This window comes from Crinia signifera, chromosome 12, assembly GCF_055691185.1.
Source record: "Crinia signifera chromosome 12, ASM5569118v1, whole genome shotgun sequence".
In the NCBI taxonomy this organism is placed as follows: Eukaryota; Metazoa; Chordata; class Amphibia; order Anura; family Myobatrachidae; genus Crinia; species Crinia signifera.
Window position 1 is genome coordinate 1,527,921 of NC_139228.1, and position 22,567 is coordinate 1,550,487.

General features: G+C 51.3%; 2 protein-coding genes across 7 annotated transcripts; both read right to left on the reverse strand.

Moving 5' to 3' along the window:
* Positions 1-174: 174 nt before the first annotated feature.
* LOC146049474 (uncharacterized) lies at positions 175-21,162 on the reverse strand. Of its 6 annotated transcripts, none has more exons than XM_083166017.1 (9): positions 20,953-21,160; positions 17,894-18,027; positions 15,520-15,637; positions 15,285-15,355; positions 14,807-14,882; positions 13,987-14,049; positions 13,796-13,865; positions 13,426-13,504; positions 175-1,153 (listed from the first exon to the last, which is right to left on the reverse strand). In XM_083166017.1, the coding sequence occupies exons 1-9, from the start codon at positions 21,088-21,090 to the stop codon at positions 1,150-1,152; spliced, it is 753 nt and encodes a 250-aa protein (XP_083022143.1). In that variant the 5' UTR covers positions 21,091-21,160; the 3' UTR covers positions 175-1,149. The 6 variants fall into 6 exon arrangements, with proteins under 6 accessions (XP_083022143.1, XP_083022142.1, XP_083022141.1 ...); XM_083166015.1 differs by lacking the exons at positions 175-1,153; positions 14,807-14,882 and adding exons at positions 1,227-1,739; positions 14,458-14,533 and having other exon boundaries at positions 20,953-21,162; XM_083166014.1 differs by lacking the exon at positions 175-1,153 and adding an exon at positions 1,236-1,739 and having other exon boundaries at positions 20,953-21,161.
* On the reverse strand, positions 3,861-12,815 carry LOC146049854 (uncharacterized). The gene is made up of 3 exons (XM_083166508.1): positions 12,686-12,815; positions 4,085-7,381; positions 3,861-3,993 (listed from the first exon to the last, which is right to left on the reverse strand). Exons 1-2 carry the CDS (start codon positions 12,813-12,815, stop codon positions 6,423-6,425), a joined length of 1,089 nt encoding a protein of 362 aa, XP_083022634.1. The 3' UTR covers positions 3,861-3,993; positions 4,085-6,422.
* Positions 21,163-22,567: the final 1,405 nt, after the last annotated feature.

Here is a 22,567-nt window from a genome sequence, read left to right on the forward strand (position 1 = left end):
ACATGCTATAGTACCCAAGTCATCTTGTTCCTTCTTGTTCTATGGTGCCTAGGAATGTTCTCCATTTATTTACCTGTGATCCTTGGATTTCCCTGCCCTGGGAATACCACACCGAGCGGATGTACAGGGAGGGTAGGGAGAAATGAACTCCACACAAACAATCCAGACTCAGAACACGTAGCAGCCTTACTTTATTGATGTACATGGAAGCTCAAAATAAAAAACACTTTAAAAACCAGAGGGGGGACCCCATTTCACCTTGTGATCCCTGCTGTCCCCATCCTAATGACACTGGTCCCCCCGTCCCCCCCCCCAGACACAACACCAAGGCAGTCATTGGAAAAGTGGCACATTAGTTTATTCTTTGTAATTGCTCCAAAACAGAATTCTCACCATCCCACATCCCCCCAGCAGACTGACTGGCCCCCGTATGACAAGACATGGCAGCAGGCAACGGCATTTAACAGAGAATACGCAGGGCCACTGTACACCAGCGGTTATAGGACAATCCCATAGGAAGGCGGCAATGCTAGGGGAGGGCTACGACATTGCAGATACAATGTGAGCCTTAGTCTACATAGCAAACGCCAATCGTTATAGCCTGGAAAAGGGGCGACGTATGTGGCTATGGGAAGTTAGGCAATAACAGGGGCATGTACTGGAACTTTGGTAAAATGTTGTAGATAAAACCCTTAAATATGGCACCAGGTAGAGGACAACAGCAGCCTTTGAAACAGTCATCAGTTTCTCTTTTGGTTTGTTATTGGTGGGGGCAGTGCTGGTGGGTTTGGATTGGGGGTCTGAAAGGCTGAGCAGAACTCATGCAGGCATGAATAGGGAACACAGTATGGGAAGAATCATCAGTGTGGGGTGACCGCAGGCTGCCAGGCAGCGCTCACCACTTACAGGAATGTTCAACATTTAATATTAATAGTAGCTTGGTCCATGTGGAGCGATGTAGGTGGTCAGCTGGCTTGGCAGTTGATTGACAGGAGCAGGGTCCAGTCAGTTGCAGTGAGAGGTGCAGGAGGGGCGGTGGCTGGCTGACGTCAGGCAGTGACAGATCTCGCCTACAAGTTGTGCAATTCAAGCAGGGTGTCATTCAGCGTCATGTGTATCTTGGAGTTCTCCTCCTTGGTACAGCGCAGCTTATCTGTGGGGAGGAGAGAGACGGGATCAGGAGAGATGGCAAGGTGATAGCGGGTGGCAGCACTGTGGGTAAGCAGATGTGAAATATTTACTCCACTCAGCACATAACTGCCCAGGGTGACCGCACTTGCCACGTGACACTTAATACTCTCCACGAGACTGACCAGCATGACAAACAGGAACACCCACGCAACTAGCAAGCGTGGCACAATTACAGTGCGCCCACCATGCAAACTACAAACATGACCATTCCAGTGCCCACCCCACATCGGACCAGCATCACATAGTATCAACCACACAACCAGCCAGTGTGTCACACTTAGTGCCCACCACGCAATCTACAATCATGACAATTACAGTGCCTCCACACAAACGACCTGCTTGACATTTAGGAACAACACAAAGCCAGCGTGGCACACTTACAGTGCCCAGCGTGCAACTGCCCGCCACTCAACTAGCCAGCGTGACTTTGTGCCCACCACACAACCCACTTACGCTACTCAGTACACAATTACTCCTCTTCCATGTCACAGAACCGCATTCTGCGCAAGCGGTACCCCCCTCCTCCATGTGCATGGTTATCATTTACACTGCAATGAAGGGAAAAGTAAAAGGTTCCTTTAATGAAACAAAACCTGCAAAATTCCTCTGGTGTTAAAGTGGGACATGTATGAAGACACTGCACACACAGAAGTCTGCCACAAGGTGGCGCAATACTGCACTGCTGGGCTATATCAGAATACCAGTGTTACTTCATAACGGAGTGTAAATGTGCTGATGAATCCTCCAGCCATTCCTAGCAGAGGGTGTAATATTAACGTGCATTTGCTGACGATTCACTATTCCAACGGTCTATAGAAATCCCAAATCAGTGTAGTTCTCGGAAATAATCCCCTGATCACCGGGTGGTTACCTGGGCACGGAAGTACCGCATTCTGCTGCCCGCCATAATCCACAGCAGGGGACAAGACACTTACCCCGTAGAGCAGGACACAGTGCGCTGAGATACCGCAGAAGGGAAGACAGGACTCTGGTTCTCCATGTGGACACCCCTGCCATGGGCCCAAATGTCAGCACCTCATCCCTGCCCACCAATAGGACCACATTACACCAATCCCAATGTGTGGCATCCAATCAGTTCATACACTGCATAAGACTGAGGAGAGCACAGAGAAGTGATTCCAGGTGTTATTCCAGTCCCTCAGCAATACCCTGGGGGCTCCACCGACACAGGACACCAGTATCTCCAGCCCAGATAATAACCCATCTGACCGTTACCTACCTACCCCTCAGTGCAGCAAATACAATACAGAAGCCACCAGAGATGCACAAGGTGATCCGGCCCGTCTGCCTAGCTGCTGAATAACAGTCGGACAAGGACAGCAGGTCGCCCAGTTCCTACGTACACTGGATTCGGCAATCGGTGCCCATACACATGTCCTATCTGTATTACCCACCCAAACTGACCGGCAACACCACAGCATCTATGTTCACCTTTACAGCAGTGTGGCACGCCCGCTTCCCCCCCATAACTGCTCCCAGAATACCCAGCCGCCGTGTGTATGGATGAGGGCTTGTTGTGAAAGGGGCCTCTATGGCACGGGTCTTCAACCTGTGGCCCTCCAGATGTTGAGAAACTACATGTTCCAACATGCATTGCCACATTTTTTTCCTATGAGAGCATGCCAAAAAACCTCAGGGCATGCTGGGACATGTAGTTCCACAGGTTGAAGACCCGTGCTCTATGGTTACATTGCACACCTGTGGGTGTCATGAAGCCCCCTGAGAATTGACCAAAGGAAGGCAGCTCAGTGGTATAAGGATCACTGATATCCCCAGTGTAAGAGCTGACAATGCAAATAGGGGGGTAATTCAGCCTATGTGCCCCATATGCCCCAGCCACCTCTCCCACAAGATACAGAAATGAAAGAAACCTGCAGACAGAGCTTCAGAAAGATGGATTTTTATTTGGGAGAAAGGCCAGGCAACGCAGGATTACATGTCACAATGCAGCCACATGCAAGCACCACCCTCCCAGTGTCCAGCCACAGCAGTCACCTGGCAACGCAATATACGTCCTTTATCCCGGCAGTGCAGGGGACTCACCAGCAGGGGGCAAGCTCACTGTCACCTTTAGAACAGTGATAAATTAGTACGACATAGAAAAAAAAACAACAACACTACCACACCCAAACTTCTCAGGACTCCTCCATCTCCATGACATGCCATTGGTCCAGGAGACGTAGAACTCTGCAGCTCAGCTCCCGCAGCGTCGTACATGTATATACACATATACTGTAGTCACTTTGTGGGGGGATCTCAGCGCTGCCAGGGTGCGGCTGTGTGAATGAGCCCCTTGTTTGTACACCATTACATTGGTTGTTAGACCGATTTCTTCCAGCTTTTGTCAACGGTGATAAAATCCAGGAAGAGGAGAACATCCAGGAGGCTGAGCTTAGCTTACTTCCCGAATGTGGCAGGGAGGGGGGCGCTAATTAGGGGGGGGTTAAAGACATTCTAGCAGGCACAAAGGAAGCTGTGACTCACTATAAATAAAGTCTAGCGACAGCCAGGACCACAGCACCATTCCGCCACTCTTACGGCTGGCAAGGGCCTGGGCACCTCAATCACAGAGGTCATGGAGGGTGACTTTCAACTCGCTAGAAAGAAGCCTGTTTTTCTCCATTTGGCTGTAGAGACGCTCTGCGGGGTGAGGGCGGAAGGGACGAAGGACAGAGACAGGAGAGAAACAGAGAGAGAGAGAGAGAAAGACAGATTAGTGGGAGAGGCAGCCTGTGTTAGCCAGACGTCACCTGGGTGTGACATATACCATGCACTGACCCCCTACAGTATATACACTATACATGTGTATGAGGGGAGGCAGCCTGTGTTAGCCAGACGTCACCTGGGTGTGACATACCATGCACTGACCCACTACAGTATATAGACTATACATGTGTATGAGGGGAGGCAGCCTGTGTTAGCCAGACGTCACCTGGGTGTGACATATACCATGCACTGACCCCCTACAGTATATAGACTATACATGTGTATGAGGAGAGGCAGCCTGTGTTAGCCAGACGTCACCTGGGTGTGACATATACCATGCACTGACCCCCTACAGTATATACACTATACATGTGTATGAGGGGAGGCAGCCTGTGTTAGCCAGACGTCACCTGGGTGTGACATATACCATGCACTGACCCCCTACAGTATATACACTATACATGTGTATGAGGGGAGGCAGCCTGTGTTAGCCAGACGTCACCTGGGTGTGACATATACCATGCACTGACCCACTACAGTATATACACTATACATGTGTATGAGGAGAGGCAGCCTGTGTTAGCCAGACGTCACCTGGGTGTGACATATACCATGCACTGACCCCCTACAGTATATACACTATACATGTGTATGAGGGGAGGCAGCCTGTGTTAGCCAGACGTCACCTGGGTGTGACATATACCATGCACTGACCCACTACAGTATATACACTATACATGTGTATGAGGGGAGGCAGCCTGTGTTAGCCAGACGTCACCTGGGTGTGACATATACCATGCACTGACCCACTACAGTATATACACTATACATGTGTATGAGGGGAGGGAGCCCTTTACCCTATGCAATCTTTTTTTTAATCATATTTGCTGAAATTAGAAGATATTGATGAAAACCATCAGTGTATTAACTGCAAATATGTGAGTGTGGACATTATTCAGTGGGTATCACATGGGCACAGCACCCTCCTGTGGCCAAAACAGGGAACTGCACAGAAACCTCTCGGAAATGAGGGCGTCGTAGCTGAGTCACCGCGCACACACGCCTATCTCAAACAGGACATGCTCTTAGAAAGTGCCAATATAAATAGACTGGAACCCAGCAAAGTGCAAGGCAGTCACTATCGCTGGCTCTGTACAGTCCTTGTGGGCACAATAAGGAGCCCTGAACTCTCACAAATTACAGGGCGTTACACTGGGCACATTCACTAAACCCCTCCATGGTCTACCTCCATCTGTTACAGCAAGCAGAGCCCACTCCCTGCACTGAGAGACAACAGAACATCCATAGGTTGCTTGCTGGGGATAGGTATGGGCCTGTGTAATTAGGGGCACCCAGTTCTGTATCAGCCCCTGTATGACAGACCACCATCAGATAAATGCCTGCCAGTGCCAGCAGATGGCGCACCAGTGTAACACTGAGCAGAGGAAAAGGTTCTACCAACTGCTCGCGGTGGGTGCACCAGCGCCATCCACCTGGTATATCCCATTGCCATCTCTACATCAGAGCTCACTCGCCAACATTCAGCAAACACCCCCAGTATACACGCAGTCAGCTGTACAGCGCTCACCAGGAGGGACTGGTACACACCCCAGTATACACCAGGCAGCTGTACAGCGCTCACCAGGAGGGACTGGTACACACCCCAGTATACAAGCAGACAGCTGTACCGCACTCACCAGGAGGGACTGGTACACACCCCCAGTATACACGCAGACAGCTGTACAGCTCTCACCAGGAGGGACTGGTACACACCCCAGTATACACGCAGACAGCTGTACAGCACTCACCAGGAGGGACTGGTACACACCCCAGTATACACGCAGACAGCTGTACAGCACTCACCAGGAGGGACTGGTACACACCCCAGTATACACGCAGACAGCTGTACAGCACTCACCAGGAGGGACTGGTACACACCCCAGAATACAAGCAGACAGCTGTACCGCACTCACCAGGAGGGACTGGTACACACCCCCAGAATACACGCAGACAGCTGTACAGCTCTCACCAGGAGGGACTGGTACACACCCCAGTATACACGCAGACAGCTGCACAGCACTCACCAGGAGGGACTGGTACACACCCCAGTATACACGCAGACAGCTGTACAGCACTCACCAGGAGGGACTGGTACACACCCCAGAATACACCAGGCAGCTGTACAGCGCTCACCAGGAGGGACTGGTACACACCCCAGTATACAAGCAGACAGCTGTACCGCACTCACCAGGAGGGACTGGTACACACCCCAGAATACACCAGGCAGCTGTACAGCGCTCACCAGGAGGGACTGGTACACACCCCAGTATACAAGCAGACAGCTGTACCGCACTCACCAGGAGGGACTGGTACACACCCCCAGTATACACGCAGACAGCTGTACAGCGCTCACCAGGAGGGACTGGTACACACCCCAGTATACACGCAGACAGCTGTACAGCGCCCACCGGGAGGGACTGGTACACACCCCAGTATACACGCAGTCAGCTGTACAGCACCCACCGGGAGGGACTGGTACACACCCCCAGTATACACGCAGGCAGCTGTACAGCACCCACCGGGAGGGACTGGTACACACCCCCAGTATACACGCAGTCAGCTGTACAGCGCTCACCAGGAGGGACTGGTACACACCCCAGTATACACGCAGTCAGCTGTACAGCTCTCACCAGGAGGGACTGGTACACACCCCAGTATACACGCAGGCAGCTGTACAGCACCCACCGGGAGGGACTGGTACACACCTCCAGTATACACGCAGACAGCTGTACAGCACCCACCGGGAGGGACTGGTACACCCCTCCAGTATACACGCAGTCAGCTGTACAGCGCTCACCAGGAGGGACTGTTACACACCCCAGTATACACGCAGTCAGCTGTACAGCGCTCACCGGGAGGGACTGGTACACACCCCAGAATACACGCAGACAGCTGTACAGCGCCCACCGGGAGGGACTGGTACACACCCCCAGTATACACGCAGACAGCTGTACAGCTCTCACCAGGAGGGACTGGTACACACCCCCAGTATACACGCAGACAGCTGTACAGCTCTCACCAGGAGGGACTGGTACACACCCCCAGTATACACGCAGACAGCTGTACAGCGCCCACCGGGAGGGACTGGTACACACCCCAGTATACACGCAGTCAGCTGTACAGCACCCACCGGGAGGGACTGGTACACACCCCCAGTATACACGCAGGCAGCTGTACAGCACCCACCGGGAGGGACTGGTACACACCCCCAGTATACACGCAGACAGCTGTACAGCACCCACCGGGAGGGACTGGTACACACCCCCAGTATACACGCAGACAGCTGTACAGCACTCACCAGGAGGGACTGGTACACACCCCAGTATACACGCAGACAGCTGTACAGCACTCACCAGGAGGGACTGGTACACACCCCAGTATACACGCAGACAGCTGTACAGCGCTCACCAGGAGGGACTGGTACACACCCCAGTATACACGCAGACAGCTGTACAGCGCTCACCGGGAGGGACTGGTACACACCCCCAGTATACACGCAGTCAGCTGTACAGTGCTCACCAGGAGGGACTGGTACACACCCCAGTATACACGCAGTCAGCTGTACAGCGCTCACCGGGAGGGACTGGTACACACCCCAGTATACACGCAGTCAGCTGTACAGCGCTCACCGGGAGGGACTGGTACACCCCTCCAGTATACACGCAGACAGCTGTACAGCGCCCACCGGGAGGGACTGGTACACACCCCAGTACACACGCAGACAGCTGTACAGTACCCACCGAAGGGACTGGTACACACCCCAGTATACACGCAGTCAGCTGTACAGCACCCACCGAAGGGACTGGTACATACACCCAGTATACACGCAGTCAGGGCTCAGGAATAGTGCAGTCCTTACAGGAGAGGGTATTACACAGTAATCCCCACACACCGGTGTGACCTGCCTGTACTGCTCCAGGTCACACATAACCATGTGGAGGATAATCACAGGGACCAATGGTTCCTGATGCAGGGCTGAATAAGGGTGTGTCCGCAGAGAGCACGTATGCATCTGGTCTATATGCTGCGTATACATCTACGCACACCAGTGAATTCTTCTAATAAAGTGTAAACTTATTTTTAAAAAGCAATTGGGTACAATCCCTTTAGCTTTCGCACATACAGCAGTAGGGAGATCCCAAATGACTTGGGGCCAGATTCTCTAAGCTTCAAAGGTGATAAAATGGAGCGTGATAAACAGCCAGCCAATCAGCTCCTGTCTGACATTTTTCAAACACAGCCTGTGACATGGCAGGTAGGAGCTGATTGGCTGGCTGTTTATCACTCTCCATTTTATCACTTTTGAAGCTTAGAGAATCTGGCCCTCTGTGTGAAATATTTAGGGGTTACAATTACGTCACACATTTAACGTTGTGCTCCAAAAGCTTTGAAATTGTGTAGACCGAATTATAAATGTAGAGGGATTGGCTGCGGAGTCTCTCGTTATTGTAGTTTAGTTAGGCGTTACCAGAGGTCAGGGGGCAATAATGATACCCGGGATCTATGCCAAAACCGGCTTTGTTCACACCGGGAGATGATCGCGATCCGCTTATAATACAATCTGTGCTGTTGCCATTCTGCAGATATTCAGTTGTTACCATGTACTCATTCCACCGAGAAGTGCTTCAAATGCTCCTTGTATTAGGTCTGGATCTAATGAATCCTTGTACACTAGGAGTTCCAATTCCCCAAATATTAAATGGTATTCGCCCTTCTGCCCCACGGGAGGTGTCTCGCCTTAGGACCCCGCGTTACGGTTTGACAGGTGTAATAATACTAAGTGTTATTATAGTTTTTGCAGTCTTCGCGTTGTTTTGTCGCCAATATTACTTTTTGATAACACATTTCTTTATGTTTATATGGCGGTTATCCGGGGGTTTTTATATTAATCACCCTTTAGCGGTATAAAATCAGACCAGGAGTATTTTACCACTTGTTATTTGTACTTTCTCCACACTCATACCTAGTGACCGTATTGGGGTCTGATCTATCTCTCTCCCTCTATTCCATAACCCTTGCTGCAGCTGCAATCAGTATATATTACTGACACGCATTTTGGCTCTTATTCAGATCTGATCGCAGTACAATCTCCAAATGGGCAAAACCATGTGCACTGCAGGTGGGGCAGATGTAAAATATGCAGAGAGAGTTATGGCCCCCATACATCAGCAATCACAATTGCTTCTAAAGGTGCCCACAGACGCTACAATTATCGAATGCGTTTTGTACTTTTTAAGCACAAATTGCATCTTATGTACAATTATTGGATGGTGTTTATGTGCTTGTGCGATGCGATAAGCCCGATATTGTATGTCTAAAAAAGTACGTGCTGCACATACTTTTTAGACTACATCTGAAATTTAACATTACAAACATGGGTTCATCACATGCATCCAAGTGCACATCTCATAGCAAGCTGGAAGAAAAATTGTATAGAACCATTGTACAGTCAAAAACGCATAGCACAGTACAATTGTAGCGTCTGTGGTCACCTTAAGATCCAGTGATCCCCCCCCCCCCCCCCAGATAAATGGTTTCTTCAATCTGACTAGCCCACACATTACAGATTTGTTTCAGTGGTCGCCAGATTTTTCCTGCCCACACATACAAAAATGAAACTCCAATTAAACCAGATTTTTAAACATGTTTAAAAATCTAATTCAGCAATCAATTGGTGATCCATATTAATTTTTGATTGGGATTGCCAAAATGGGGAGCCCACACATTAAAGATTAATTGTGACAATCATCTCCAGAACGGAGGAGTCACAATTAATTGCTGAGGTATGGGGCCCATTACATTTGGGTGAGTTATTTTGTTTCTGTGCAGGGTAAATACTGGCTGCTTTATTTTTACACTGCAATTTAGATTTCAGTTTTAACACACCCCACCCAAATCTAACTCTACACGTTCTATCTGCCCCACCTGCAGTGCACATGGTTTTTCCCAAATAGAGAACAAATTTGTTATCAGATCTGAATATGGGCCTATATATAAAGAGACATTTCCGCATTCTAACCACCTTCTGGAGCACAATGTTAAATGTCTATGTCTTAACTAGGCTACTGGTTCTTAGCCCACAGGTTGTCAAACTCGGTCCCCAGGACCCCCTGCAGTGCATGTTTTGCAGGTCTCCAAACAGAATCACAACTGAAATAATTAGCTCCACCTGTGGATCTTTTCAAATGTGTCAGTGACTAATGAGTTCACCTGCAGGTGACCTGGAAAACCTGAACTGTGTGGGGTCCTTAGGACCGAGTTTGAGAACCCCTGTGCTAGCCCGTTACATTCTGCTGAACGACCTCTATAACGTAATGATCGTCATATTCTAATAACATTCTATTGGTGACCATACAGGTCGCTGCCCTTACTAGTACGTTCTTGTATCCATCTGCTGAATATATATATATATATCCAGATTTATTTTTTGTTTCTTCTTTTATATAATTGTCATGGTTTATATACGGTGCTCCCTAACAATATACATTGTATATATACTGCTGCATCCTAGCTGTAGTATGTCACTGCCCCAACTAGTGCATTCGTCTTCTATCCGTCTATGGAGGGGGAGGGGGGTTGTTTGTACTATATAGTGGTTAGTGTAGATATAGTGGGGGGAAAGGGTTTTTGGGATTGAGGAATTTCCTAACTTGGGGTTAGGTTATACAGGGAGGGGGGTTCTCAGGCAGCTTGCTTTGGGGATGGTTTGTTTTGGGGGTTTATTTAGATTTGGTTTTGTTAGATGGACATCACTATTTATATTGTTGGTACTGTTTACCTAGCACGGTGCCCATCGCATTGATCGCATGTACATCGCATGCCATTATAGTGGCCTGCGATGCGATGGGTGCGATTGTAGCGATTTTACATAGGGAACAATGTTAAATTCCCTTCCAATCAACCAGATCAACCCAATGGCCCCGATTTTACATAGGGAACAATGTTAAATAGCCCCCAGACCACAAATTGAATAAGCACCCTGAAGTGTGAAATACCTCACCCCACGGTCAACGTCATCCCGAAGCGTGGCGAGCCCGCGAGGTGCGGCGGTACGCGTCCTCCGACCTTTTCATACCCCACTATCCACGTCGGCATGGAGTTAAGAATAGAAAGTGTGGCGAGTGCAGCGAGGCGAGCCCCGCAAGGGGACGCGGATACCTTCACTGGTATCCGCGTCCCCACGCTACGCTTCGGGCTCGCTGCGCTCGCCACACTTTCTATTCTCAACTCCACGCCGACGTGGATAGTGGGGTATGAAAAGGTCGGAGGACGCGTACCGCCGCACCTCGCGGGCTCGCCACGCTTCGGGATGACGTTGACTGCGGGTGACCTTAAAAATGGGGGGGGGGGGGCATTTCACACTTCAGGGTGGTTATTCAATTCAATTTGTGGTCTGGGGGCTATTTAACATTGTTCCCTATGCAAAATCGTGGCAATTGGGTTGATCTGGTTGATTGGAAGGGAATTTAACATTACAAACACATAAGATGCCTGCGATTTGCGGCAAGATACCCGTGATATAGATCGTGGGCGCCGTTCTAGGTAAACAGTACCATGTGTTATGTATATCCACACTAATATCTGGCTTTTGCATATGTACATTGATCTCCGGAGTTGGATGACTGCACAACACGTAATTGGGTACTTATGTAGTATCTGGGCTGCCGATTTCTAAATCGGGTACATCGCATCGCATCGCATGCGACCATCGGATGCGATGCGATGACCCGATTTTTCCATAGGAATCAATGTTAAAATGGACTGAGTCCATTTTAACATGGAATTCAATGGGAAAAAGGGGTCCTTTTCATACCCCTACTATCCAAGTGGGCATGGAGTTGGATATAAACCTGTGGCGAGCGTAGCGAGCCACCGAGCCCGAAGCGTGGCGAGCGTAGCGAGCCCCGCGAGGGGACACAGAATACCGTCCCCTCGCGGGGCTCGCTTCGCTCGCCACGCTTCGCTCGCCACGCTTCGCTCGCCACGCTTCGCTCGCCACGCTTCGGGCTCGGTGGCTCGCTGCGCTCGCCACAGGTTTATATCCAACTCCATGCCCACTTGGATAGTAGGGGTATGAAAAGGACCCCTTTTTCCCATTGAATTCCATGTTAAAATGGACTCAGTCCATTTTAACATTGATTCCTATGGAAAAATCGGGTCATCGCATCCGATGGTCGCATGCGATGCGATGCGATATCGCATCGCATCGCATCTGATTGTATGCCTTAACTTAAGGCATACAATCAAAAAATCGGCAGCCCAGATACTACATAAGTACCCGTAATTGTAATATGACCTGAACGTTGTTTCTGCAAAAATTAAAAAAAAATTACTCAAAAAAAATGTCTGTCGCAATTGTTCATTTTAACGCCTAAATATTTCACACCAAGTCAATAGGGATCTCCCTACTGCTGTATATGTACAAAAGCCATAGGGGTTGTACCCAATTACTTTGTTAAAAGAATACAAGTTTACGGTTTCAGTACAGGAAGTCACCGGCGTGCGGCTTACAGCCCAATTCTTTCTCTTTGGTGTCAAACTAATACCTCCGTTGCCAGGACAGCGCCGCCGCCATGATATGGAAATAAAGGCGACTGGAAATAGCCCTTCATTTAGTGGCATCATATATGAGTGTGTGCAGATTTCTTTCCTCCTGTTTGCTCTGTTTCTGTGGACAAACATCCCTGGTGGCGCTGCACTAACTTACCTGGTGTAACGCAGCTGTGCGGACAGGGCTGGTCTGGGTGCAGAGACACAGACAGTGCGGATATCTGTATTTCCCGGGACATAGCGCTCGTGTAATCATCACCAGACTTAGTTATAACAGGCTGACCCATAGCCCGTAACACTCCAGGCGGTTCTGTATATAATGGTCTCTAGAAGCCTAGTGCTGTATCTTCATGCTCCAAGACCGACCAATGGTATCCCACCAGACCGCTGCCAGAAGACCCCCCCCCCCCCCCAAAAGTACCCATATAGCAATATAGCAAATAACAATTGTTTGATAAACATAAAGCAGCGCATTTCATCAAAAACAGACATCATGAGTATAAGAAGGTGATGAGACAGTGTGTGGGTTTGTTTCTTTTATACAAATACTCGGCGTCATCCCATCGTAGGTGTCATTACACGAGAGAGAGAGACAGAGAGAGAGGGAGGAATGAGACCGGCAGGAGACTCGCAGCATTTATCTAGGTGAGAAATGACAGAAGAGTTGGTACAGAGCAGAGGCAGATATGAGGGAGGGGGTCCATGCAGTGAGGAGAGGGATGCACACCACACCATTATATCACACACAGGCACATCCGTGAGCGGTGCAGCGATCACACAGCCCCCCCCCCCCCCCCGCCAGTGGCCACTCTGCAAGCTACGAGCGCCAGGCTGGCACTCAGTGAGGTTAGAACACAGCCAGTGCCCCAACCCTGGGCAAGCACACACAGTATTTACATGGAGGTCATATCATTGAGGGCGTGGTCCAGCTCCTCACTAATGGCTTTGTACTTCAGCTTCTGGGCGTATAACTCATCTGGGTAGGGAGAGGGGAGGATGTGTGAGGAAGGAAACAGAAGTCAGAGGGGAACAGCACAGAGGCACTGATAAGAAACACTCTGGGCACAGCTTATACCAGTCATCCTCAGCTACAATGCCCTTTAGCACACACTGGCCCAGCCCAGCGCCGTCATCGGCTTTTCCTCTTCCTGAGACCTTACAACTCACAAAGCCCAAGGATACAATAAATGAGGCGTAGTGACCAGGTCTGACACGTGTTATGGACAAGGGCGTACAGCCATGCGCAGTCATGTGACATGTTACTAACCTTCCAGGTCATCGATGGTCTTCTCAAGTTTGGCCACGGAGCGTTCGGCAAACTCTGCTCTAGTTTCAGCCTGTAAAATAAAGGGAGAGCAGATCAGCAACCCAGTATTCCAGCCCCCACTATGGCCACTGGTACAGCATAAGACTACAGGGGCCCGTATAGCGGACATTGCAGTGTACCCCATTGCTCACCTCTTTTAGCTTGTCTGTCAGAATCTTTATTTCCTCCTCATATTTATCCTCCTTCTGAGAATACTGCAGGGAGAGAACACTGGTTATACACATAGCTAATGAGGTGTAATATGCATAGCAGCCAATGTACTACAAGGTGGTGTAACCTTTATACAGCCTATATACCGCCCCCTATAACCAAGCACCACCTAATGCGCAGAAACTATTCCCCGGACAACATCTACACATACACCCTGCTATATCTCTATCTATATGGTCTGTAATACTCCAATATGTGGGGGGAGCATTTATCTACGCACAGCACGCTTCCTGTCCACAGCCAACTGCCATACACTGCGTTGGATCCATATATGACGCAGCAACTCTCAGACTGGTATATAGTAACTTCTGGAACTGCTGATGGCCAGCGACACCTATGGTCCTACAACCATCTGTAGGCACTCAAAGCCGGACCGGCCTGGCCCACCTTACCTTCTCTGCCTGAGCCTCCAAAGACTTCAGGGTGTTGGTGACATTTTTCAGCTCCTCCTCGAGCTCAGCGCATTTGCTAAAGATGGACGGAGGCCGAAGTAAAGAAAGGGTTGAAAGGAAAAGAGGGAGAAAGCCAAGGAGTGAGAAGAGCCAACTCCACGAGGAGGGTAAAGCTTTGGAAAGGGGTCTCAGAGCCACCACTTCCTGCCCTGTCCTCAGGTTAAAGATCAATGTCATGGGGTATAGTGTGACAGGGCAGGAAGGCTCGGCACTGGTCACGGGACACAGACGGGAGACGACGGAGGCGAGAAGGAGCAGCCAGGAGGAGGCGGAGCCATGGGGTTAGTACCTTTTCATCAGAAGCGTTCAAGCCCTTCAGGTTCTGGTCTAGCTGTCGGATTTGCTCATCCAGTTCTCGGACTCGGCTGCGTTAGTGGTCACAGGGCGGCGATCAGCAGGAGATGGTTTGGGGTTTGGGAGGAGGGGAGTCAACGGCAACACACAGAACAAAGCCAGGACGGGAAGGGCAGAAACAAACATCATCAAATTCAGGTCATGCACATGAGGTGGGGAGGGGGTGGGGGATGATAAACAAGGCCTGAAGCAAACACTGCCCCCATAAAACCCCTGGAGGAGGCCTGCAGTATACACCAGGGGACTGCTAGGACACAGCGCCCTCTGGAGTATAGCAGCACAATTATATTACTCAGTGGTAACATGTAGACTGCCACCAGAGGGCAGTCACCTAACAGTATAGGGTACCTCAGATCACTACGGTTCCCTTCAGACCTTGTGTAACGCGGGTGTGCAGGGAGGGCGATACTCACGATTCGGCTATCTCTGCCCTCTCCTCTGTGCGCTCCAGATCCCCCTCAATGATCACCAGCTTCCGTGCCACCTGCACATGTCAGTGAGAAGAGGATCAGGAAACAGATGGAGACAGCCAACCTCTGGGCACATTATTACTAACGCTCACTAGGCTGGAACACAGCAGCCCTGCTGCACATTTACATATAGCATTCACCGTTCCTTCCGTCTGGTGGAGGCACCGCGGACACTCACCTCCTCATACTTCCTGTCTGCCTCCTCCGCTATGTGCTTGGCCTCTTTCAGCTGGATTTCCTGCAATTCCATCTTTTCCTCATCCTTTAGGGCTCTGTTCTCAATGACTTTCATCCCCCTGAGCAGAGACAGGACACATCAAACCATGCAATACAGGTTGTGATATTTAATGCGAGCTCTGTAGCGCTGGACACCTTTATCAAACAGAACGCAAGCTTACGATACATTGTAAGCAGGGCCCTCCTACCTATAATACCTGTCTGTAAATACCCCTTTTGTTGTATCAGATTCCACTTACAAAGCACAATGGAATTTGCTGCGCTATATAACAAACAGCTTCTGCTGATGAAAAATGATATGCAGCATGCCTATATTCAGTGTGACAGCAGCTGTACCTGAATATAGGCATGCTGCATGTTTTAAATCAAAAGAAGCTGTGTGCAGCCTAGTCGCTCTATTTTGTAGATAAGATGCCCAGCGCTAAAGATGGTGTCATAGTATGGTGCGACTAGAAGTAGCAGACACCGCCCCTTACCCCACACGTCCCTGCAATGTAGCAGCACAGACACTGCCCCTGACCCCACACATCTCTGTAATGTAGCAGCACAGACACCGCCCCTTACCCCACACGTCCATGCAATGTAGCAGCACAGACACAGCCCCTACCCCACACGTCTCTGTAATGTAGCAGCACAGACACAGCCCCTTACCCCACACGTCGCTGCAATGTAGCAGCACAGACACCGCCCCTTACCCCACACATCCCTGCAATTTAGCAGCACAGACACAGACCCTACCCCACACGTCCCTGCAATGTAGCAGCACAGACACCGCCCCTGACCCCACACGTCCCTGCAATTTAGCAGCACAGACACCGCCCCTTACCCAACACGTCCCTGCAATTTAGCAGCACAGACACCGCCCCTTACCCAACACGTCCCTGCAATTTAGCAGCACAGACACCGCCCCTTACCCCACACGTCCATGCAATGTAGCAGCACAGACACTGCCCCTGACCCCACACGTCCCTGCAATGTAGCAGCACAGACACAGCCCCTACCCCACACGTCCCTGCAATGTAGCAGCACAGACACAGCCCCTACCCCACACGTCTCTGTAATGTAGCAGCAGACACAGCCCCTACCCCACACGTCTCTGTAATGTAGCAGCACAGACACAGCCCCTACCCCACACGTCTCTAATGTAGCAGCACAGACACAGCCCCTACCCCACACATCTCTGTAATGTAGCAGCACAGACACAGCACTACCCCACACATCTCTAATGTAGATGCACAGACACAGCCCCTACCCCACACACCTCTAATGTAGCAGCACAGACACAGCCCCTACCCCACACATCTCTGTAATGTAGCAGCACAGACACAGCCCCTACCCCACACATCTCTAATGTAGCAGCACAGACACAGCCCCTACAGCACACATCTCTAATGTAGCAGCACAGACACAGCCCCTACAGCACACATCTCTAATGTAGCAGCACAGACACAGCCCCTACAGCACACATCTCTGTAATGTAGCAGCACAGACACAGCCCCTACCCCACACATCTCTAATGTAGCAGCACAGACACAGCCCCTACCCCACACGTCGCTGCAATGTTTCAGCACAGACACAGCCCCTACCCCACACGTCGCTGCAATGTTTCAGCACAGACACTGACAACGGTCTATGTTGTGCTGCAGTTACAGATAAAGATCTGTATTTTAGTACAATAAATTGTGGTACAGACATGGCATGCTGAATCTTGTAGTTCCACAGCTGGCCTGTCCCCTCCATCTCAGTGTTATAACCATTAGCGCGTGCAGGCAACTTTTAACACTCCAGCTGCAGTGGAACTTCAAGTCCCGGCATGCTCTTGGGAGTTTTAGCATTGCCTAACAAAACAGAAGCAGGGCATGCTGGGAGGTGCAGATCCACAAGTTGCTACCCCTGCACTGTAGCCACTACTGTGTCAGCATCTGGAGCCAGCGGCGATCGTCTCTGCATGCCTGGCTCTGACTACACATATGCAGAGGAACGCATCGGATAATATCCAACGAGTCTGGATGTGTCCTGGCAACTGGTTTGGCGGCTGCTTAGACCATAAATCTGGAGACTGTCGTCATCGCTTTCCAAACCAGTTCTGGGGATTAACGGGTATACCGACTCCAAATCAGTGACAACGGGTTGTGTTCCCGGCTGATACACCTGGATGCCACAGCATAACCCTGCCAGGTCACAGATAACACTGTGTGTATACAGACCCTGCTCACTTCCTGACATACAGGAAATGCTGGAAGCAGCAGGACATTCCAGATTCCTGGGGCGGAATTCTAACAGAAATCCCCCCTCCCCCCAGGACATGCACTCACCTCTCGCTCTCATCTGCTGACTTCTCTGCCTCCTCCAGCTTCTGCAGAGCGGTAGAGAGACGCTCCTGGGCCCTGTCCAGTTCTTCCTCCACCAGCTGGATACGGCGGTTCAGAGAGGCAACCTCAGCTTCAGCCTGGAGAGAGGAGACAGCACTGTCACTGATGTTCACAACCAATCACAATGCACTGTACTGTTACAGCCACGTGCCACGCAAAGCGCTATTGTACAATGATCACATTACTGCTTATTGTAATTAACCCCACGACCTATAAATCTGAACACACCCTTCCAAAATTAACATTGGGGTGTCTTTTTAAATACCCTCTCTTAGGAATCCGTAAGTGGCAGAAGGGTGCGATGGGAGCAAAGGGCATATGGTAATCTGGAGCGGGTCTAGGCTGAGGGGAGGGTCTCACATACATATATTAGCTGGTACTGAGAGCAGTGTCATTGTATTACCAGGTAGTGCTGGCTCTGGTCATTGTACCCGGTGCTTTCTGGGGACAGGTTATGTGTGACAATATACTGATTGAGATTCAGCGCTTCCAGAAAATTGATACTCACTGTAACCAGTTCCCATCCGCCACACAGATCTGCACCACTGCTGCCAGCTCCCCAGAGATATATATGCAATAAATCGCATGCGATTTATTCCAAGTATCATTTGGCACATCAAGTGCCAAATCGTAAGCAGCCTCCCGGGGAGCTGCCAGGGGTCTTTCATGGGCCAACTAGTCAGACTAGTGTATGGGGGCCTTAAGACTCTCTGGCCTATAATAAAAGATTTTTAAGTAAATTGTGCCCACTGGTCAGTTACATCAGGGCCGAACTAGTTTTTTTTTAAAATCTAGGAGCAAGGATAAGAGTGAAGGAGCCAGACACGTAAGTGACACTAACCTACACGCTTGTTGCTATGGGTTTCGAGATCGATGCCAGGGGTTGCATGCTCTTTGCCACATGGACTATTCCTCCTCACGTTACCATGCGTGCAACAGCCAGACAGAGTGGTGGACAACCCACCCGACTGTATCAGCGCAGGTCCGCAGCACTCGAGAAGGCTTGCGAGCAAATCGGAGCTTGCGGTCAGACAGCCAATAAGAAGCTACCACTGCCGCTCCTGATTGGCTGCCGAACTGTGAACTCGGATTTTCTTAGGGATGGCCAGCGACATCCCCCATGCGCAGAACAGGAAGACCGACGCGTCGCTGCAGGCGGCCCGCCCTGCCCGGGTGTGTTCGCATGCGCAGAACAGGACGACCGACGCGTCGCTGCAGGCGGCTCGCCCTGACTGGTGTGTGCACATGCGCAGAACAGGAAGACCGACGCGCTGCAGACGGCCCGCCCTGCCCGGGTGTGTGCGCATGTGCAGAACAGGAAGACCGACGCATCGCTGCAGGCAGCCCGCCCTGCCCGGGTGTATGCGCATGCGCAGAACAGGACGACCAACGCGTCGCTGCAGGCGGCTCGCCCTGACTGGTGTGTGCGCATGCGCAGAAGAAACTGGATAGCAATCTAGTTTAAGTTTCTTCTACATGTGTGCACCTTCTGGCAGGGCGGGCGATCCACCCACAGCGACGCTTTGTACGAACACTGGAAAACCATCGGATGCTGGCCATCGATCACGTAAAAACGTGATAGGGTCGTATTGTCGACCCAACTTAAGTCGACAGTCGTTGGGTCGACATGGTTTTTTTTCAGCTAGGGCGTGTTGGGAGAATAAAAGTGCGCTGAGCACAGCGAGGGGCTGTGGTTGACTTCCAACTGTGTCCATGTCGACATTCGGGTCAAAAAACTGAAAAAAAAAACTATGTCGACCTATCGTATTTGACTACCTAATCCCATGTCGGGGCGACAATGCGATCCACACCCGTAAAAATATGTATCAATACTCAAAACATGGTTTATCCACCACTCGGCCTGTTGCCCTTTCCGCAAGGGCACCACTCTGCCCGACCAGGGGACCGCTGGGTGCACAATGCAAACCTGGTGGCCCTGTGAAGCCCTGAATTACATGGTGGTGCTTCTGACTGTCCACATGCTGCCAATGTTGGTCTTTATGACTGGCAATTACTAGCATTAGTTTTGCCTATCACTTTGACCCTAATTAATATAAGTTGTTCCTGTACCAGCCTGATGCATCCCTGGGAACCACTGGACTAAGGAGTCAGCTACTAGGTTGGGGATCGGACTGCCAGCTCCTGGGCACAGGGCGGGATCGGACTGCCAGCTCCCGGGCACAGGGCGGTATCGGACTGCCAGCTCCCGGGCACAGGGCGGGATCAGACTGCCAGCTCCCGGGCACAGGGCGGTATCGGACTGCCAGCTCCCGGGCACAGGGCGATATCGGACTGCCAGCTCCCGGGCACAGGGCGATATCGGACTGCCAGCTCCCGGGCACAGGGCGGGATCGGACTGCCAGCTCCCGGGCACAGGGCGGGATCGGACTGCCAGCTCCCGGGCACAGGGCGGGATCGGACTGCCAGCTCCCGGGCACAGGGCGGGATCGGACTGCCAGCTCCCGGGCACAGGGCGGGATCGGACTGCCAGCTCCCGGGCACAGGGCGGGATCGGACTGCCAGCTCCCGGGCACAGGGCGATATCGGACTGCCAGCTCCCGGGCACAGGGCGGGATCGGACTGCCAGCTCCCGGGCACAGGGCGGGATCGGACTGCCAGCTCCCGGGCACAGGGCGGGATCGGACTGCCAGCTCCCGGGCACAGGGCGGGATTGGACTGCCAGCTCCCGGGCACAGGGCGGTATCGGACTGCCAGCTCCCGGGCACAGGGCGGGATCGGACTCACCTGCTCCCGGGCACAGGGCGGGATCGGACTGCCAGCTCCCGGGCACAGGGCGGGATTGGACTGCCAGCTCCCGGGCACAGGGCGGGATCGGACTGCCAGCTCCCGGGCACAGGGCGGGATCGGACTGCCAGCTCCCGGGCACAGGGCGGGATCGGAGTGCCAGCTCCCGGGCACAGGGCGGGATTGGACTGCCAGCTCCCGGGTACAAGACGGTATAGGACTGCCAGCTCCCGGGCACAGGGCGGGATCGGACTCACCTGCTCCCGGGCCCGCTTTTCCCCTTCCACATCCCGGGACAGCCTCTCCGCTCTCTCCTCCGCCTCGTCCGCTTGGTGCTGCAGGACCTGGATCTTCTTCTTGACGGCATCGATGCTGCTCATCCCCCCGCCCGACATCTTCCTCCCTCTCTCTCTGTCTGTCTCTCCCGGACTGCGCCTCACACTTCCGCTCCCGCTCAGCGCACTTCCGCCGGCCACGCCCGGAGCTGCCTCGTGTGCGTGGACTCTGCCGCCTGGTGGCTGCTCAGCGGCGTTACAGCATACGCCCACTCACAGAGCCGGGGAGACTGCTGCCACCTGGCGGCCACGCTGTGTCATACCCGCCACCCACAGGTTGTGCTAAGGCCAGGGTGCTTCTCATCTCTCATTCTGTAAGTATAACTGCACAGTGCAACTTTCCACAGTCACTGTGCTGGGTATATAACTATACAGTACCACTTCCCACAGTCACTGTGCTGGGTATATAACTGCACAGTGCTACTTCCCACAGTCACTGTGCTGGGTATATATAACTATACAGTACCACTTCCCACAGTCACTGTGCTGGGTATATAACTGAGCAGTACCACTTCCCACAGTCACTGTGCTGGGTATATAACTATACAGTACCACTTCCCATAGTCACTGTGCTGGGTATATAACTGTGCAGTACCACTTCCCACAGTCACTGTGCTGTGTATCTAACTGCACAGTGCAACTTCCCACAGTCACTGTGCTGGGTATATAACTGTGCAGTACCACTTCCCAAAGTCACTGTGTTGGGTATATAACTATACAGTACCACTTCCCACAGTCACTGTGCTGGGTATATAACTACACAGTACCACTTCCCACAGTCACTGTGCTGGGTATATAACTGCACAGTGCTACTTCCCACAGTCACTGTGCTGGGTATATATAACTATACAGTACCACTTCCCACAGTCACTGTGCTGGGTATATAACTGAGCAGTACCACTTCCCACAGTCACTGTGCTGGGTATATAACTATACAGTACCACTTCCCATAGTCACTGTGCTGGGTATATAACTGTGCAGTACCACTTCCCACAGTCACTGTGCTGTGTATCTAACTGCACAGTGCAACTTCCCACAGTCACTGTGCTGGGTATATAACTGTGCAGTACCACTTCCCAAAGTCACTGTGTTGGGTATATAACTATACAGTACCACTTCCCACAGTCACTGTGCTGGGTATATAACTGTGCAGTACCACTTCCCACAGTCACTGTGCTGTGTATATAACTACACAGTACCACTTCCCACAGTCACTGTGCTGTGTATATAACTATACAGTACCACTTCCCACAGTCACTGTGCTGGGTATATAACTATACAGTACCACTTCCCATAGTCACTGTGCTGGGTATATAACTGTGCAGTACCACTTCCCACAGTCACTGTGCTGTGTATATAACTGCACAGTGCAACTTCCCACAGTCACTGTGCTGGGTATATAACTGTGCAGTACCACTTCCCAAAGTCACTGTGTTGGGTATATAACTATACAGTACCACTTCCCACAGTCACTGTGCTGGGTATATAACTGTGCAGTACCACTTCCCACAGTCACTGTGCTGGGTATATAACTGTG

Bases quoted from the DNA above. Each gene is read 5' to 3' on its own strand.
- LOC146049854 (XM_083166508.1), bottom strand. From the start codon at position 12,815: ATGGGTCAGCCTGTTATAACTAAGTCTGGTGATGATTACACGAGCGCT. The intron at 7,382-12,685 runs GTAAGTTAGTGC...CCTCCTGGTGAG, and splicing joins GCACAGCTGCGTTACACCAG to CGCTGTACAGCTGTCTGCGT.
- LOC146049474 (XM_083166015.1), bottom strand. From the start codon at position 21,090: ATGTCGGGCGGGGGGATGAGCAGCATCGATGCCGTCAAGAAGAAGATC. The intron at 18,028-20,952 runs GTGAGTCCGATC...TCCTCTCTCCAG, and splicing joins AAAAGCGGGCCCGGGAGCAG to GCTGAAGCTGAGGTTGCCTC. The intron at 15,356-15,519 runs GTGAGTGTCCGC...TGACATGTGCAG, and splicing joins CAGACAGGAAGTATGAGGAG to GTGGCACGGAAGCTGGTGAT.